Genomic DNA, 18,927 nt, shown 5'->3' on the forward strand with positions numbered 1-18,927 from the left:
CGGCCATCCCTATATGGGATCCGAACCCATGGCCTTGGTGTTATCAGCACCACACTCTCCCGACTGAGCCACAGGCTGGCCCAGGATGTTCTGCTCTTAATTTTTATTATAGTTGTCATCTGTCACCTGGTGCTCTTAAAAATTCTTTGTGAATCCAGAGTCTTATAAATTTTGCAAGTTATTTTCTGTTGAAAATTTTTGAAGAATTAGATTAATTTACAGATACAGTAGAGAAATGAATAAAGATTCTTATACAAATTCTAGCACTTAGCTTTTTCTTTATTCTGTTATTGTGAATTGTGAGTGACATCTATTTGATTGGGAAACCGAAGGCTATAATTCCTTATAAGAATTCTTCTTTTGAAAAGACCGTGCGAGGGCCGGCCCGGTGGCGCACTGCTACAGTGCGCTGCTTGGGAGCGCGGTGGCGCTCCCGCCGAGGGTTCGGATCTCACATACAGACCGGCCGCTCACTGGCTGAGCGAGGTTCGGGTGCGACACCGAGGGTTGCGATCCCATTGCCGGTCCCGGTCCAGTGCGGGCGCGACACTGAGGGTTGCGATCCGTTGCCGGTCACGAAAAAAGACAAAAAGGAAAAAAAAAAAAAGAAAGAAAAGACCATACATTTATGAGCAACTGATTTTTGGCAAGGGTGCTAAGACAAATCGGTGGAGAAAGAAGTCTTTTCAACAAACAGAGCTGGACAACTGGTTATCCACATGAAGTTGGGCCCTTACCTTATACCACGCATAAAATTAACTCAAAATGGATCAAAGACCTAAATGTGAGAGCTAAAAGCATAAAACTCTTAGGAAAAAAATAGGTATAAATCTACATGACCTTGTATTAGGGAATGGTTTCTCAGATGTCACACCAAATCCACAAGCAACCAAAGAAAAAGTAGATAAATTGGACTTTATCACATTTAAAAACTTTTGTATTTCAAAGGATACTATAAAAAAAATGAAGACAATCCACAAAATGAGAAAATATTTGAGAATCACTTATCTAATAACAGTCTAGTATTAAAGCAAGGCTGAGTTTTTATTTCCCATTCCTTAAATTCACACTCTATTAATGCAATTGAATTCCATTATTACCATATATATTTCTAAAGAGATCTGTGATTGTGGGTCTGGTCATCTTCTCTGCCCTTTCCCTGCAAGGGAAATGCCAATATTGTCATACATTTCTATTTTCAAGACAAAACAGTTCAGAAATAATCTGAAGCTTCAAAATTATGGTGTTAAATGAAAGGAGAAAATTACACTAAATTTATATCATATTCAGATGTGAAGTATTTAATATTGTTACATTGCTTAATTTATGGTACAGCTCTTTAGTGCTCCCATTACATGAAGTAAATAATAGAAAATTCTTTGTATGTCACAGGTCTATTTTCAGCCAATCAGAAGCCAGGATTATTTTGTATGTAATAATAGGGTTTATTTGGAGAGGAGCTATAAGTAGGACTTACAAGATACAGAGGGCTATGTGTTGGGGCTTCCTAGTTGTAGAGAAGAGAAAATTGGTCTGGATTAATAATAGGGTTTATTTGGAGAGGAGCTATAAGTAGGACTTACAAGATACAGAGGGCTATGCGTTGGGGCTTCCTAGTTGTAGAGAAGAGAAAATTGGTCTGGATTTTCAAATTTTCTTTTGAGTTTTGACTCTAGAAATGTACAACCCTATCTTTTCAGTTATAGGTTTTAAAATGTTATTTACTCGTAATACTTCTTAAAGTAACAGCTTGAATAAGGGCTTTAACTTTTGATGGAATAATTTAATGGGCTGTGAAGGAAAAATTACCAGATATTAAGGGAGAGAGAGAATTTTTTAAAAATGTCTTCAGGATTTCCATCGTCATCTCTACCGATTTTTCTCTCACCGGAGCCAGTTGATTTAGATCATTCTGTAACAAGTTCCTCTTGTTCACTAAATGAGCTAGACAGTATTTCCCATGTTTTAAAGAAAATATCAACTGATATCAATGAAATTAAAGGAATGAAAGCAGCAATCTTAACAGTGGAAGCAAATCTTTTTGATCTAAATGTTAGAGTGTCACAGAATGAAGCAAAAATTTCATCTTTGGAGGTTAAAATGACTGAATATTCAGCACCAACATTCAAATGCAACAGACAGTTTGAAGATCTTCAAGAGGAAGTAGATTTTGAATCACAGTCAAGTACTACTGATGTAAAAATAATTGGCTTCCTTAGAAACATTGAGAAAGGTAAACTTAGTACGCAATATCTTCTGGGTCCTTGTTCTTTGGTCTGTATCTTTCCACATACCTTGACTGTAGCTCTGATATGGAGACAGCAAGTCACAGAGACCTTGAGTTTTTCATAGACCTTCAGTGACAAATTTGGAGTCTAAATGATTTAACTTAGTAGTCTAGAATTCATCAGAATCTGATCCTCTTCAGGAGAGCTGTCTAAAAAGATGTTTTGAAAAGGTCAGTGAGTGTAGAGAGATGAAGCAAAACGTGGAATGTGAGAGAAGGGTCATCTTTCATGTATCTGTGTCTGTGAAATTACTTTAAAATGTACAATTTTTTTGTTCACTGTTTATGTTAAGGAGACTTGTAATATTTGAACTTGTGATTTAGATCAGAAGAGTATTCTTCCTGTAATCTGTAACATCAGTTTCCCAAGTTGTCCACAGGAATGCAACTTGACCAAATGACATGGGTGGCAGATCTGCTCCTCAGGATTTATTGTGGTTTTGCCATGATAATATTGGAAGGAATTCACTTGTTTTTGGACACACAACTAAAACAATTTTAAAACATGGAAATAGCTGATAAAATTCCAAATTGAGTATAGCTTTTAAAATTGAAAAACATGTTTTAATGAAACGTGGTTTTTGGCAAGAGGTTGCCCACTTGCATGTTTGCACTAAGTAAGCAAACCTGTCCTGTGAAACCACCCATAACAGATGTACTAGAAATTAGCATGTAGGCATCTTACTAATATTTTAGTATATGGGACCCTGTCAATTGCATCCCTTTGTATACTGTGGTGTAACACTTTTGTTCTAAATCAGCAGGTGAGTGCCTAATAGCTGCTCAGCACTGGGGAGTACAGAGAAATGTGATATCCTCCCATCCCCCAAGGAGCTTACCATCAAATTGCAGATACAGAAAATCAATTCTTTGTCACTGTTTTGTGTAGTATTTCTATTAAGAATATTATGAATGACTATTTTTAACCTAATACTAGAAATTAATATCATGAACCCGTGGCTTGAGCAGCTGGTCCACAAGGTCCCTCCCTCCAGCTTTTCCACCCTCTTACTATTACTTCCCCCACAGGCTTTACTTCCAATCTAAGAAAACTGGCTTCCTCATTGAGGGAGACCTGGAGTGCGTCCTGCATTGCTATTTTTGGTTTAACCCCGAGTACAGATTTTTGTCTTACCAGGACATGCCTTTTGTGTATTAAATTGCATTGTTAAAGCTTTAACTTATTTTTAAGACTTTCACTTAAGAACCCAGAAAAATTAATTTCTGGGAAACACACATGCTGGTACTGTTTGTGTTTTAAGTTGAGTGAAGTTTAAAATTTATATTCCAGGAACTCAACAGAGGCAATTATTATCCCGGCTGCAAATTGACCCAGTAATGGGAGAAACTCTGGAGATCAGTCAAGGTTAGTAATACTTAAATTTTCATTGTAATCTAGCAGTTTTCAGTTGCCACTTCCATTCTTTACACCTCATTAAATGTTTTTTTGGATCTCTTAGATCCTGCCCTAAGATGCTATATTTATATCTATGAAAACATTTTAGGGCCAAGAGATAAGATCTGCATTTTCTTCATGTTATATGGTGTTTTTATTTTTTGCCTCATTCAATAACTTTCTTCTGTCATGCCATTCCACCTGGGTCCATGGCACCTGTTGGCTGCTGACTCTTCTGCTGTCAGGGGCGACTTGAGTCTCTAACTTACTCTCCCTCTCTACCCAGTTTTTGCCATTGTCCTGAGCTGCTTTAGTATCCTTTGTTTTGCCTGTCCAATTTTATCCTCACTTTTACTTCACTTTAGAATCTTATTGATGGGGCCACACCTAGAATTTGTCATTATAGACCCACTATCATTTGTTTACCTGTCTCTCCCACCCTCAGCATGGACACGCATACCGCAGGCTACTTCAGGACTGGGGCCAGAGCCTTATTTATCTCTGTGTCTTCAGTGCCCAGCCCTTGCCAGATTCATGTTTGGTGCCTAGGAAATGACTGCAGAATACATGCAGGAACCATTGGATGCCTGAAATCTTTTTTCCTGCCTTCTGTTTCTGCTAAGTCTGCCCTTTGTTAGAAGCTCTGGTCCCTTGGCCTCCCCCTGTTAGCTCCCTCCAGAATTCTCTTCCTCCTTAGTCAGGACTCAACAGTTAGTGCCTGTATTCCCTGCCCCTTTCCTGGCTTTCTATCAGAAAGATGCACTTTTCCTCTCTGAGGGTTAGTTCCGCCCAGGTGCCAGCTCCTACCCAGGAGTGATCACTGTCGCGTTGCCACACACCTTTAGTTCTAGTCTCTGCGCCGCCTCTGGATTCTCCCTTCTGTTTATAAAAGTGTTGAGATAGTCTGCATTCTTGATTTTGCCCATTCATCTCCCAACATTCCACCCTGCTTTCTAGAACATAAGAGTATTTTCTTTCAAAGAGTTTGGCAGTCAGTGTTTGTGTATGTCATATCCACTTCATCAGCTCTTCTGCATTCCTGTTTTTGTTTCCTTTAGTTTTTCTTTTTATCCATAGTGCACATGCAGTTTGACTCATCATGTGGTCCCATGAGGCTTATGACAGACTGTAGTCCTTAACTTTTCTCATATTTTTTATTTCTGAGAGCCCTTTCGTTTCTGCATGTTCCTTTTATTTTTTTTTTAACATACTGATTTTGTTTCATGTATGTAATACTTTTTCTTACTTCTCTGAGGATAATAAAGATTGTTTTGACACTCCCCCCCCCCCCCCCCCCCCCCCCCCCCCCTTTCTTGGTCTTGTTTTCTCCAAGTTGTTTGTTTTGACTGTCTTTCATGCCAGAGGTTTTCCTCAGGTGTCTGGGATCCTTGGTTATCTTATGTTGAAGAGTGGAGCACTAAAGCTGAGTGGCATTCTGGGTTTATGAGTTGGAGCATGGAGGGCTTTTGACCTCATATTTGAATGTGGATTCTGTGGTGGAGAGTGATTTGTCTTGCCTGTCTGGTTTGGGGACACCCTGGTGTCAGTGCCTTTAGGCCTTACTCTTACGTGGTCAGCTTCTCCAAACAAAGGTTTTTCAAGTAATAGCTTGGTTGCCAGAGTTCTGGGAGGGAAGTGGGGAAGGAAGGCTGGAGGAAGTTAATTATTACGTACGTTTGCTTAGCAACCCCCTCCCATTTTCAGTACAGTACTTCTTTCAACATGGCTGGCATGCCTTGGTGCACAGATCCTCTGTTTTTACCTTCTCAAGAGTCTAAAGCTTCCTTTGCTTTCTCCAAGAGAGAATGTGTGAAATTGGGTGAAGGTTATCATAACAGCCTTTGTAACATATTTTAATAGCGTACATTAGGTGGTTTTGTTTAGCACCTTTCCAGCAGACCATGATGCTTCATCCATAGGCCGCTCCAACAGGTACCAACAGGAAAGCACATCTACTTCCAAGTGTCTTCAGTATAGAGGTAGTGGGATAGGTGTGGTAAGGATCAAAACAGAGACAACAGATGCATGGAATTAGAGTTGAGGAAGAACTCCTGCTTTTTTTTTTTTTTTTCTTTTCTTCTTTTCTGCCCAGAGTTAACTGCTTCTAAAATGGACATGCTAATATTTCTTTTTTTTGCCCTGTCTTTTCCCCCATCCCCCATCCCTTCCTAAGGTCCCATTTGCTGCGAGTCCCTCAGCCTTTGGAGAATCTAGTGATCTAAATTGGATTGCTTCATTATTGGCTTAGCACATCTACGAAAGCTGAATTCTAAGTTAGTTCCTACTCATTTGTTTTCCGTTTTGAAAATGTGGCTGTTTCTCTTGATAATTATTCTCTTTGTAGGTTTATTTATTTATTTATTTATTTGAAAACCCTTTATTGACATTTTTGGGGGTTTAAGGAGGTAACAAAAGGTAAATGCAGGGCTTCGGCCTGCAATCTCTGCCCAGAAGATGTCACTCACTCTCCCATCTGTCTGGCTTTCACATGACCCGGGCTGCTTAAGCTTGCAGAGGTGACCAGCAGAATGGAGAGCTGTTTTCAGGGCACTCCTTCCTAAACTCTGTAGCATGTGACACTTGCATTCCCATGTTTTCTTTAATCTTTGATCCTTTAGCTTCCAGACCACACTCTCTCTCTGATCTTCTCATTTCTTTTCATTTTCCTTCATTAGCTTCTCTCCTCTTCTCTTAAAATATTAACTTTACTTTATGTCCTGCCCTCAGCATTATTTTTATCCCCTGTATTCTCCCAAGATGAGAACTAGTAGAACTACCTGGTCTCAGAAAGTGCAGGTTGTGAGAAGGAGTGCAGCAGCCCTTGCACCAAATTCTGGGCGGGACAGCCGCGAGACCTCAGTGAACCATTTAGGAACTTTGAGTTGCAAGTTGGCCATCTGTTACATGGCAGGAAAACTCTACTTAAGCTTTGCGTGAGCATTCAATGACAGATGGCAGCACTGAATACATGCAGTTCAGCACTCTTAATTCACTCAGTTTCGACTCTGCTTCTCTCATTTCTCTACTCCTCCTGAGGGTCAATTCTGAATTTTCATCTTCCTCCTAAACACATGAGACTTCAAACTAAATTCACATCTGCTCATTCCCCTTTCTTGTGTTTCCCATCTCAGCTTTCTCTTCCTCCTGTCTCGCTCCTTCTCTGCTTCCCTTTGCCGTCCCATCCCCATACTGCCCTTGCTGCGGAGTGGGGCAGGCCTGCTTCCCTCCTGGGGTGGTGTTGAGAATTGCAGCTGCTATGAAGTGTTGCTGCTGATGGGAGTGTGGAGGGTGTCTTCTCTGTTCCTCTCACTTGTGTGAGAATAGGAGAGAGGGTTGAGAATGTTTTCATTCCGAGTCTCACCATCTCTCCTGGGCAACAGCCTCATAATTGAGATCTAGGACTCCAGTCCTTCCTCATACTGTTTTCCAAAAATCGATTTGATCATGTCACTTCCGTACTTAGGAACCTCTCCTGATTTCTTATTCTAGACCAGAATCCAAAGTCATTGAGACACACAAGATCCATTATTACATGTTGTAGCCTGTCCTGCCAACCCCTACTTAGCCCTTCACACACATAACAATCCTCACCTTTTTTTCAGTGCCTTGTACCTCGTGAAAACCCCTTTCTGCGTGCCTTTTCCTCTGCCTGAAGTGCTCCATTGACTCTCGGACACAAACACACATGCGCCGCCCCCTATCCCCCCAAGTTTATTCTTGCTCATTCCTTTAATGTCCACCTCAGATGTTCATCCTTGGTTAGCTTTTCCTTGATTTCCTCATTTCCCCAGCTGGAGTAAGTTGCTTTGTATTCTCCCAACACGCCTCGTTCCTCTTTTGGATCACCTTTTGCCTTTTGGGTCATACACTGTTCTGGAATTCTGTATGTGTCTATTTTTCTTTTTTTTCCCCCTTTACGTATCTGGCACAGTACTCTTAGTTGTTCAGTAGTTTGTCCAGGGAATGAACATGAATGAATATACTTGAATTTTGATCCTTGTTATTTACTTCTTGGCTTTAGAAGAAGTGCATTCACTTTAGTCAGTTGGTCACATATTGATGGGCCAGCCACATCCATTCTGGGCTATAGGTCTTGGCATATTTTATAAAGTAGTCACACTTAAGAAGTATATTGTAGATGGTGTGAGTTGTGGCTGTTTGCATTGAAGGTTAGTATTTCCCTTGCTATATTTTTTGAAACGCTATTCATCTTTAAATTCCCTTTCAAAGTAGTCCTGTATTCTGCAACCAGCTAGAAATTCTGCCACTTGGATTCTTTTCGTAAGGATATGTTCTTTTCTGTAAGTGGTACTGTGTAAAACGAACAAAACATATTTTAGAAAATTAGTTCAACCATTTGTGTATTGTAATTCTAAGGAGGATTAGGACTCGTAAATTCTGTTTTTAGAAAAGACTGTTGTCCTTTAAGTGTATATTGTCAATATCCTATTAGATGCCTCACGTGAGAACCTTTCTCTACTGTAGGCAGAAAGTGTTAATTGGAATTATTTGTAATGTGCCATGTGGAAAGAACTACTTGAGTTCTTTGAAAAGATGTTTGGAGTAAAATTGCAGCCCTATTCCTGAGTAGAACCAGTTGTAATTTTTCCTTTGAAAATTATTATGAATATATAAAAGATTGACATTCTTCTCACATGTGTGATGTTGAGAATACAAGGTATATTCAAAAGTAAACATTTGTGGCCAATTTTTTTGGCTCAGATTACTATGACATGGAATCCATGGTCCATGCAGACACAAGATCATTTATTCTGAAGAAGCCAAAGCTGTCTGAGGAAATAGTAGTGGCACCAAACCAAGAGTCGGGGATGAAGACTGCAGATAACCTTCGGGTACTTTCAGGACACCTTATGCAGACACGGTAGATGGTTTCTTTTTCTTGTGTAGCTGATTTTATGATTAGATAGTGCAGTTTAACCATTAGTACCTGGCTTCCCTTCTCCCCACCCCAGCCCCCAGTGTAGAGTGCTTTTATTGATTCAGTAGCTAAGCCATCAACAGTTAGCCAAATTTGGTTTTCAGAAATTTCAGTCCATCTTTCTTGTTCAGAAATCTGCTAACCAACAAATGAAAACTCGGTGTATGATTTAACTTCATTAATAAGATTCTTTTCTTTATGCACATCCAGAAAATGAAAATTTAAAAGCCAGGTGACCAAAACCAGGAAATCTCTCTAGAGTTAGCAGATAGGGTTTGTGTGTTCTATAAAGGAACAAAGATACAGTTGGTCAAATTAGTGTAAAACTGCTGGCCATTGTATACCGAGCACAGATGCTCGAATTTTTTGGTTAATTTCCATGTTGACCTTGTGAGGATCAAAGGGACAATGGGGTCAGGGTTGAGGGGAAGATGGTTCTTAGTAAGTACAGGCTGGAGGGTCGCTGGTGATACCGCTGAAGTGACTGGCCGTGGCCATCGTGTGTTAGCAGGAACTCACTGATGCTGTACCTGAAAGTCCTACCAAGTCCTTTTTTTTTTTTTTTAAACTCAACCAAACACAAAGCAGGGGAGTGATAGTTCTGCTGAAGAGCACTTTAGGAGGGTCAGCATTTTGTGTTTATTTCCCTAATTCTATGGTATTTTTTATCTGTCTGGCAGAGATCTTGTACAACCAGATAAACCTGCAAGTCCCAAGTTTATAGTGACGCTGGATGGTGTCCCCAGCCCCCCAGGATACATGTCAGATCAAGAGGAGGACATGTGCTTTGAAGGAATGAAACCCGTAAACCAAACTGCAGCCTCAAACAAGGGACTCAAAGGTCTCCTCCACCCACAACATTTGCAGTTGATGAGCAGGCAGCTTGATGACCCAAATGGTAGCTTTTCCAACGGTGTGTTGAGAGCTCAGATTTCCTTTCTCAGCGTGCTGTCACTGCGAAGGGAATCTTTGACTTATTTCTCTGCCTGGAATGAATATTGGTTGGAGGACTTGCTTTTATTTACATTCAATAATGGCCTTTTATTTACTTTCAGACAAAACCACCAGTTAAATTTCAGACTGTTTCTTCTGTGTATGTGTCATAGGTAGGCTCTTATTCCAGTGCTAAAATGGAATTCATCCCTGTAACCTACAAATACCTGTTAATTATACTGGTTAAAGGATGAACCATCATTCTCGATGCCTTGTTTACCTTTTTTTTTTAGATGCTATATTGTAGCTTTCTTGTTGCAACAGCAGTATTCTTTCTTGTAATTTAGAGAAAAACTTATTTGGATTTTGATGCTATTTCTACCTCAGTAAGATTTCTTTGAAAAGAGTTTATCACCTGACCTGTCAAGATTCTTCTTGAAAGTGTAGGGAAAAAACCTTATGTTTAAATTAATATTGAAGAGTAATATTTAGTACAACTCAGATGAACTCAGTCCAGATAGTGTCATTCTTTGAGGCAGATGAGGTGTTTCTTATCACCTCTTCTCACTGTGTACCGGTAGCAGCTTCAGCATCACTGGTCATTTTCATTCATGAGAGTGGTAATCGTGTTCTTCGCATTATCTAAAGTTTTTAGAAATGCCTCTTCATTGCTGGCAGAGAGAATTACTGAGTCTTAAAAATGAACTAATTCAGAGAAGAAACAATGGATTTTGAGATTTTTCGTAAGTAATACTCTTCTTAGCAGAGATATGAAAATGTATTGAATACCTTTTCAATCACCGTAACACTGTTATCTTTAATGGAGTGCTTTTTCTGCTGTGAATCAGACATAAGTGTCATGGTTTTGATTAGTGGAGTGTGCTGAAAATTTAACCCTATCAAGAGGAAGAAAAATTAAAAAAATAGTAACAGTAAGAACTTCAGTAATCAGGCAGTGCAGATTTCTTGACCCTGTATATTTTGTCTAAAGAGAAAATTCTGGTGTTTTTACTACTTTTGGTTTTCAGTTTGGTAGCTTAATATTTTGGTCTGGTAGGAGCTAATTTCCTTTAAAGGTAGATGACCATGTTAGGCTTTATTGGTATATATGGAGTAGCAGTGAACTGTAAGTAACATGTTAGTAACACTTCTTGCCTAGGTTACCCAAGTGCTGGGGCGGTGGTGGAGACAGCTGTGATGAGTGGTGAGCTTCCTTGCCATTGCCTTGATTGGGGACTCTCAATGTTTCGCTGCTGTTCAAGGATGAATGAAGCTTTGTAGTAATTAAAACATGAGTGTGGGTGGAGAGACTCCTGTGTGACAGTCACAAGGAGTCTGTGGCCCCTGTACTTCCTCCCATCAAAGCAGGGAGTTTGAAACTTTGTAATTGTTTGGTTTTTTTTAGCAGTTGTTTCAAAGATAACTAGCAACAGTAGTGTCTGTTTTAAAACCACCCTTCCCCCAGCCATCATTATATGGCAGCACAGATTTTATAGCTCTCAATAAAAAGTGAGTTTGCCTCTTAAAACTTAAACAGTTTTAATAGCTTATGAAGTAAATGTCAGGGAAAATCAGAGGCGTGATTTTGTGTAGCAGACTTAACATTTCCATCAGAAAGATAAAGTATTTAACTTCTTTAATGTTGCTCTTGAGTATCTAGCTACTTTATTACATTTTCCACCTAAGTTGCTTTTGAGTATTCTCTTAATCTTTCATTTGTACTGGGTTCTTATTACATATACACCAGAGGCTAATGTATGTTGTTTAGGAGGAGAGCAAGCTGCATCTTCTCTGCAGGGATGACTCAGAGACCGTTTAAGTTAGGTATAAGGCCAGTTAGCTCAGTTGTTTAGAGCACAGCATTATAACAACAAGGTCATGGGTTTGGATCCCCAAAGAAAAAAGTTCGGGAATCTCCTCCTTCCAGTCCTATCAAATTTTACTTGGGACTAAGAATACTTTTATATCCTAGAGCTAAAATAAATGACTTTTACTGACTGTTTTTAGAGTAGCATAGAAAATTTATAAAAGAGGCATAGCCATAACAGCTATTTGATGATGCTTCTATCTGGGCTATGTTACTGTATTTGTGGGCCTTGTTCCCCTGTAACGAGGACAGAAGTTGAGTCACTGGAACAGTAAGTACTCATGGTGCTAGCTGCTGCTGCTGTTAGGTTATGATTGGTTGCTTATTTTGCATTCTTGTTTCCATTTAATCATCAGATTCTAAGGAAGACATTATTCTCTTTGTATAGGGAAGAAACTGAAGTTGAGAAATGTTAGATAGTCCTTGCCCAAAGTGTCTAGCTGAGCTACCAGGTTGCAGAGCCAGATTTGAACTGCCTGACCTTGGGCAAGACAACTAGAGGAACATAGTTGAAGTGATACTTGCTTTCATAAGCATGAATGTGAACCATAATATATAACAAACATAGTGCTATTTTTTTTGGCTAGGGTATCTTGGGTCAGAGGTTGGCAGCTGATTATGGCCTGCAGGGGTAATTTTATTTGTTTTATTCAGTGTTCTAAGTTTGAATTCATTACCAGCATTTAAAATTTAGATGTCCTATGAAAAGGAAGGTTTTTGGCTTACTGACACAGGAGAAAATCTGGAAACGGGGGCCTACTTTCCCACGTCACTGTAATTGGACATAGTGGAGTGACAGTGAGCTTTGTAGGATGGTACTGCGTGCAATTCTGCAGGTTGCTGTTCCCCACCTGTCCCTTGTGCCATTTGTCATCTTACACCCAGCCAGTCTTACTCTGTTGGGTTATTTGCCTGGCGCCTGTAGATAATGGCATTTGTGACCCATTTTAGGCAAAATCTCACTTTTTAGATGTTGCTGTGAGTTTAGTACCTGGAATTAGAAAACTGAATATACTTCAGTGAGTGGGAACTTTTGTATTTGAATCACTCTTAATCTTGCCAGAATATGAGAATTAGTTCACATTTTCTTATCATCTTGTTTCCAGTTTCTATTTAATTTTATTGGCCCCCTACTTGATATCCTTCCCTCTCTTTTCTACTTAATTCATTTCTGAAATAATTTTGAGAATTAGAATTTTTTGGTGAAAACTTTGGTGCTATTGCAGAATCACTGTTCACTTGCCTTTTCACAGTGAGAACCGCAGTCTCCTTCCTGCCAATCTTAATAGGATTCCATTACCAGTGTTAATCAAATTATTTGGGCTCATTTATTTGGTATGACTATGAACTTAACATGAGATTTTTTTTTTTTTTAATTTTATTTTGTCGATCTACAATGTGGTTGATTATTGTGGCCCATTACCAAAACTTCCCTCCCTCCTCCCTCCCACCCAACAATGTCCTTTCTGTTTGCTTGTCATATCAACTTCAAGGAACTGTAGTTTTAACATGAGATTTTAAGACCTGGGTTTGAGAGAAATTTGGTAAGGTACCGGGCACTGAATTGATCATAATTAATGAGTTCTAATTCCTTTCCCTTTGTAGCTGAGATGAGTGAACTGAGTGTGGCACAGAAACCAGAAAGGCTATTGGAGCGCTGCAAGTACTGGCCTGCTTGTAAACATGGGGACGAGTGTGCTTACCATCATCCCATTTCACCTTGCAAGTGAGTAGCATCACACTGATTCGGGTTTTCAGTCTAATGTCTGAATCGTATAGCTTATTTTGTTTTTTTCTCTTCTATGGATGAGTTTGAGTTTTGTCACTAAATGCAGCAACACTTATCATGCTCCTCCCCAGAGCAGCATACTGAGGTTACTTCAAAAAGTTCATGGAAAGATTCGCATTATCTTTTATTTCCCCACACTTTGAAATACCTTCGTATTGTCTTGTATGCGTGTTTGTTGGGGGAAGTTTCTTTGGGCTTTGGACTTGTGAGATAACTGAAACATCTGGGTTTCCATCAAGAAACTGTACATTTAAGGAGATGGGTATACACTAACCCAGTTTGTGTGCATTTTGCTCTCACACACACAGATTTTGAAGCGTTGTGGGCAAAGTTTCTTATGGGTAATGAGAAAAACGTTTTGGACTAGGGTTAAGTTTTTTCTTACCAGTTGGCTGGTTCAATGTAAGGAGCTTTGTGAAAAGGCATTTTAGAATTTTTTTTTTTCCCTTGGGGTGGGGGTCCTTAGATGGAAGTTCTCCATGTTTTTTAACTTAAAGGAAATTTTGATGGTTATTTTGATAGAATATTATGATTATACACCTAAGGAGACCATAGGATGAAGCTTTTTTTTTGTAGCACAGTGCCCTGCACATACTTTATACTGTATGAGTTTTCTTCATAAAACTAACTTCATAAAATATAGAGTAAGTAGTGTAATTCTTACCCACAAAAAAAGTTGCTGCCTTTCATGGTGACTTGGCTTATTTGAAAACCTGTTTATGTTACCCCAGGCTTTGGAATAGACAGTTGTGCCCTATTTTGATATTTGGCATATTCTTTTTTTTTCTGTTACTTCTGTATTCTTCCAAACATGTAGTGATGGAATATAAGGTTCCCCTCTACAAGAAACTAATAGTGCATTGAGAAGATTAAATGTGAATAATATGCTTTTTTTTGTTTTATAGAGCCTTCCCCAATTGTAAATTTGCGGAAAAATGTTTGTTTGTTCATCCAAATTGTAAATATGATGCAAAGTGTACTAAACCAGATTGTCCCTTCACTCATATGAGTAGAAGAATTCCAGTACTGCCTCCAAAACCAGGTTAGAGACTCTGTGCACTACTACATTTGGGCAAAAAACCAAAAATGTTTTGTGACTGTAAATGGAATTTTAAAAAGGAATAGAAGGTTAAGGGTTCAGATCCCCATATTGGCAGCCACCAAAAAAACCGAATAGTTTTGGAAATAATTGTGACAAGATCAGTTAATCTAACCAGTCTTTAAAGAACAAGTGTGCCCATCTTATAGTATTCTGAAGTATATATATATATACAGTATTCTGATTAATGGATATATAAACTATACCATTCTAATTTAAAGATGATTCTGACTTCCATAAAAACATCAGTAGACTGTTATTTTGCCAAACAGATTTGGTCAATCTTTGTTCTTATTTTTGTCAACAGTTACAACACCAGCACCACATTCTAGTAGTCAGCTCTGCCGTTACTTTCCGGCTTGTAAGAAAATGGAATGTCCCTTCTATCATCCAAAAGTAAGAACTTTTATTTTTCTAAAAATCAGTTTAGTGGTAACTCCTCAATTCTGTGATCTGGAAGATCACGAGCAAATTGAATGTCTTTCTCTTTTTTTCCCTCTCTTCCCAGTTTAACTTCTTTTTTGTACAGAGTTAACTTTATGGTCTTTAAGACCTTTAAGTTGTTCTTTGGCTGTCACTGAGCTTCCCCTGCCCCATGCCAATCTGTCCCCTTACTCCAAGTGGTTTGAAACTATTTCATGTTAGTATCCTGAGCTCTCAAGGGAGAGAGGTGCATCTTTGCTAGTCTCATTTTCCATTCTTCTCTACCCCTGATCATGTGGGTGTTTTTGGTTTTTTTAACCTCATGCCAGAACTGAGATGATGCAATCCAGTAGTACTGCTTAATACCGTTCAGACTTTACTGGTTTCAGTTGTCTTTGTGCTAAAGACTGGTTGACGTATCTCCAGCTGTTCAGTTGCTTAGAGTGAATGAGCTCTGAACTAGCAGTCTGACCGCTGTATGAAAGGCCTTCACTTCCCCCAGCTGTAACTGGGCCCAGATGAGGGTACTCGGTAAAGTGTGTTAAGGGATGTTGGGCAGGGTATGCAGAGATGATTACTACATTGAGTAGAAGTTTGTGTTATATGCAAAGGTTTCTTCTGAAATTTCGCAGGCTGTGATTTTTTGACTAGGATTTTGTGTCAAAATGAAGCTTTGAGGGAAGGTTCCTTTTTCAAGGCTTTAGTAATATTAAAATGAACATTATAGACAGGATCTCTTACCCTGTTAATGGGTAGGGTGGGCTGGTTACTGTCATCCTACATTGTCGTGTGTTTACTTGTATTAGCCTTGTGGATGTTGTTGAAGCTCTGTTCTCTCTATTCAGCACTGTAGATTTAACACCCAGTGTACAAGACCAGACTGCACGTTTTACCATCCCACTATTACTGTACCACCACGACATGCCTTGAAATGGATTCGACCTCAAACCAGGTAAAGATTAAAATGTTTTTCTAGTGTCATTTTCAATTACTTTCCTAATATGTAGTTTTTAAATTTATAAGCACACAAATTTGGGGGATACTAAACTATTACTTTGATTTTTTTCTCTGCTGTTTAATTATACAAGGGTCCTTTGGCAAATAATTTACTACACAGACCAAATTTTGTTTTATCCAGTGGTTACTTTTTTTTTTTTTTTACCTAGATCATGTCCAGATCAGTTTTTTCTAACTTCTGATCATATCCTGAGCATACTAAGGCTAGCAGCTTATGTATGTACTGCTTATGAATCTCAAATTTTCTTTTTTTTTTTTTAAAGATGACCGGTAAGGGGATCTTAACCCTTGTCTTGGTGTTGTCAGCACCATGCTCACAGCCAGTGAGCAAACGAGCCATCCCTATATAGGATCCGAACCTGTGGCCTTCGTGTTATCAGCACCTCACTCTCCCGAGTGAGCCACAGGCCGGCCCTCAAATTTTCTTAGACATTAGTATTTGTAAAATATTAAAGGACATTTCAAAATATTTTAGTGTGGCTTATAAATTTATGTGTTATTATCTTTTATCCATCTTATATAATTGAGTTATTCTTTTAAGAAATCTGATATTTATATTAGACCAAATAGTCACTGTTTAAAAATACCCAACTTCTTAGCTGAGGTGTATGGTATATTTGGATGCAAAGCAGTTAATTAAAAAAATGTTTGGTTCTGTTTATTCAGTGAATGACACCCAGTTCTCCCCGGCAGAAGATGATGCAGTTTGAAAGTTTCCATCTACTGGTGAAAGATATTCTACAGAACTTGTCAAATCTTTGAAACTTGGAATATATTGCTTTCAAAATATGAAGTTTATTGTCTATCTGAAGTGTCTAATTTTTCAAGTTTGTATGTTTATTAAGTAGTTTTAACATTAGGTGTTTCTTTTGTTTTTACTATAAAGACAGTTTAAGGGAAAGCTAAATTCTAATTAAAACATTTAAGGCATTTTTGTGCAATGCTGTTTTAAGTATCAGCATTTATAGTGTGACATCATTGTTAGTAATGGTACTACAGTTTAGGGCCACATCATTGCTCTGTGTATAGAGAGATGTAGTGAGGCAAGTGTCATTATTCTAAAAGTTGAATTGCTGTTTTCACATTTCCCAAAGATTATTGTGGTTCATGATTCACCATGCAAACAGGAGTGGCCAAAAGTACTGATGTGGCTTAAAATAGTCATTCAGTTCTGCTTTTCAATTTTTCAGTGAATTTGGTTTGAAAGGGCGATAGTACAGGCCTCTTGGAGGTTGAGTGCCACTTTAGTAAAATGAGTTCCCAAGTCCCTCACCTTCTCTGAAAAGACAAGTGAGATAGAGTGTGTAAGGTGAAAACAGTTGGAATGATAAATGAAAAAAATATGAACAGTTCCTTAAAATGCTTTCATTTACTATTAACATATGCTTTTTTAATAAAATTTTTTGGGAACTACATTATCACAAAGTTATAGAAAATTTTTTACAAGTATATACACAGGTATCAGAAAACAGACTTTAAACTCACAAGATTATAAATATACATGTATATTCTCACATTCTCTCAGAAATAACTCCACAGAAAATATACTTAGTTACTACTGAAGATAGTTTTTGAAATGTAAAAATTAGATTTAAATAGTATATTTTAAATGACAACTATATAATTACAGAGATCAGATGGGTAACTGCAAAATAGGATGAAACGTTTGGCCTACTGTATTAATTACAGAGTTGTGAGTGTGATTTTTAAAATTGTTAAGGCAAGAAGTGTCAAATGCTTTAGAATTATAACAAAACAGAGCACTAATTTCAAAGACTTGATGTATAGTAGTGTTTTTAAAGCTAAAAGGTGGTTAGAAAAGTGAATTAATGCAAAGGGATAATACAGACTCAGACATTCTCAGGACCATATTAAAGTAAGTGAAAAAAAGAGTTCGTCGACTTGCTTAGTCATATACCCAAAGGATAAACCCACATGTAAAAGAACATGTTGGAGAGGATAAAGCCAGCAGTTTACTGTTTTGTGGCCACTGCTTTTTCATTGGGAGAAGAAAAAATTAACCAGTCATTAAACCATTTGGTAAGTCGTACTTTGCTGTGCTGATCCCAAAGTAAAGACTTGAAACACGAGAAGAGCAAAGACAGAGCACCCAAGAGTGTAGGGCTATTGTGTTAGACTTGGGTGAAATGACAATTCCATTTCATTCTAAGATTTTACTCCATTGAATTTAAGGCATTTATTTGCTCATTCCAATATTAACTTGAGATGCTTTGCATCTCTGTAGAAGAATAAATTAATTTTAAATTGTGTAGATTTCTGGAAATACAAACTTTTAACTATCATTATTTATACATGGTATATGGTTGCGTTCTCATAATTCCACCTTAAAGAACGTAAGTAGGAAACAAGGGCTTAAGTGGTTTAGTTCAGCCATTTTATAGGGAAATAACACATTAAATTTTTTTGCTATTTTATAGACACTGCCTGGAAACACATTTAAGAGTTACTCTTACCCTTCAGTTGCTGTGGTTTTGGGGCAAGCTAAGGTTGACCCTAAAACATCTGTTGGATAAGTTGGTCTAAAATGAACCACCATAAAAAAAGAATCACAAAAAAGGAAGGGAATGAGCATGGTTGGCAATACAAAGTGAACGAGTGTTACCAGAGTGCACAGTGTGTGCTGGTGTGCATTTATATACATAAAGCACACAGGACTGGAGGTGCTGGAAGTCTCAGGTTATAAATGCAGGAGCTTAGTCAGATACTGCACACAAAAGTAATTCTCTGGGTTAAAAAAATATATAGCAGATTCTACATGGCCTGTCATGTTTCTTCACCTTCCCTCAGTTGATGGCTGGTACTACAAGGTGGTCATGGGATGAGTACTTAAAGCCAACATGACCTTCACTTGTGAAACTGACTACAGCAGTGATTAAGGCTGCCTTACCAGGTTGGCCACTTTGAAGGACAAAAATGCGATAAGTAGCTTTTTCCTACATAGTTTACTTAAGGTTATAGAGTTTCTGCCTGCACTGTAAAGGAAATGGAATTTCTCTGTAGCCCAAAAGCTGGCAAACTTGACCCAGAGGGAAAATTTAAAACTGCAACAGGCTGAAATTTGGAGTATTTTTCTTAGAGTGGTTTAGGGGAGCTTTTTCCTTTAATTTATTGATTGTCTTTAATTTATAGAGTACATGAACTAGAAGTTTAATATTA

General features: G+C 38.3%; 1 protein-coding gene across 5 annotated transcripts in view; it reads left to right on the forward strand.

Annotated features, from left to right (window-relative positions):
* ZC3H14 (zinc finger CCCH-type containing 14) overlaps positions 1 to 17,175 on the forward strand; it is a 38,823-nt gene extending 21,648 nt beyond the window's left edge. Inside the window, exons 8-16 of one of the 5 annotated variants that reach the window (XM_008571988.1) lie at positions 3,579 to 3,653; positions 8,406 to 8,565; positions 9,303 to 9,535; positions 10,715 to 10,759; positions 13,028 to 13,148; positions 14,117 to 14,253; positions 14,618 to 14,706; positions 15,579 to 15,685; positions 16,417 to 17,175. In XM_008571988.1, the coding sequence (XP_008570210.1) occupies positions 3,579 to 3,653; positions 8,406 to 8,565; positions 9,303 to 9,535; positions 10,715 to 10,759; positions 13,028 to 13,148; positions 14,117 to 14,253; positions 14,618 to 14,706; positions 15,579 to 15,685; positions 16,417 to 16,423 (974 nt within the window). In that variant the 3' untranslated portion in view covers positions 16,424 to 17,175. Of the gene's footprint in view, positions 1 to 1,547; positions 2,234 to 3,578; positions 3,654 to 8,405; positions 8,566 to 9,302; positions 9,536 to 10,714; positions 10,760 to 13,027; positions 13,149 to 14,116; positions 14,254 to 14,617; positions 14,707 to 15,578; positions 15,686 to 16,416 lie in introns of those variants that run through there. The other 4 variants (XM_008571985.1, XM_008571987.1, XM_008571990.1 and 1 more) reach the window with 4 other exon arrangements.
* Positions 17,176 to 18,927: the final 1,752 nt, after the last annotated feature.

Source organism: Galeopterus variegatus, unplaced genomic scaffold (assembly GCF_000696425.1).
Source record: "Galeopterus variegatus unplaced genomic scaffold, G_variegatus-3.0.2 Scaffold742, whole genome shotgun sequence".
NCBI lineage: Eukaryota > Metazoa > Chordata > Mammalia > Dermoptera > Cynocephalidae > Galeopterus > Galeopterus variegatus.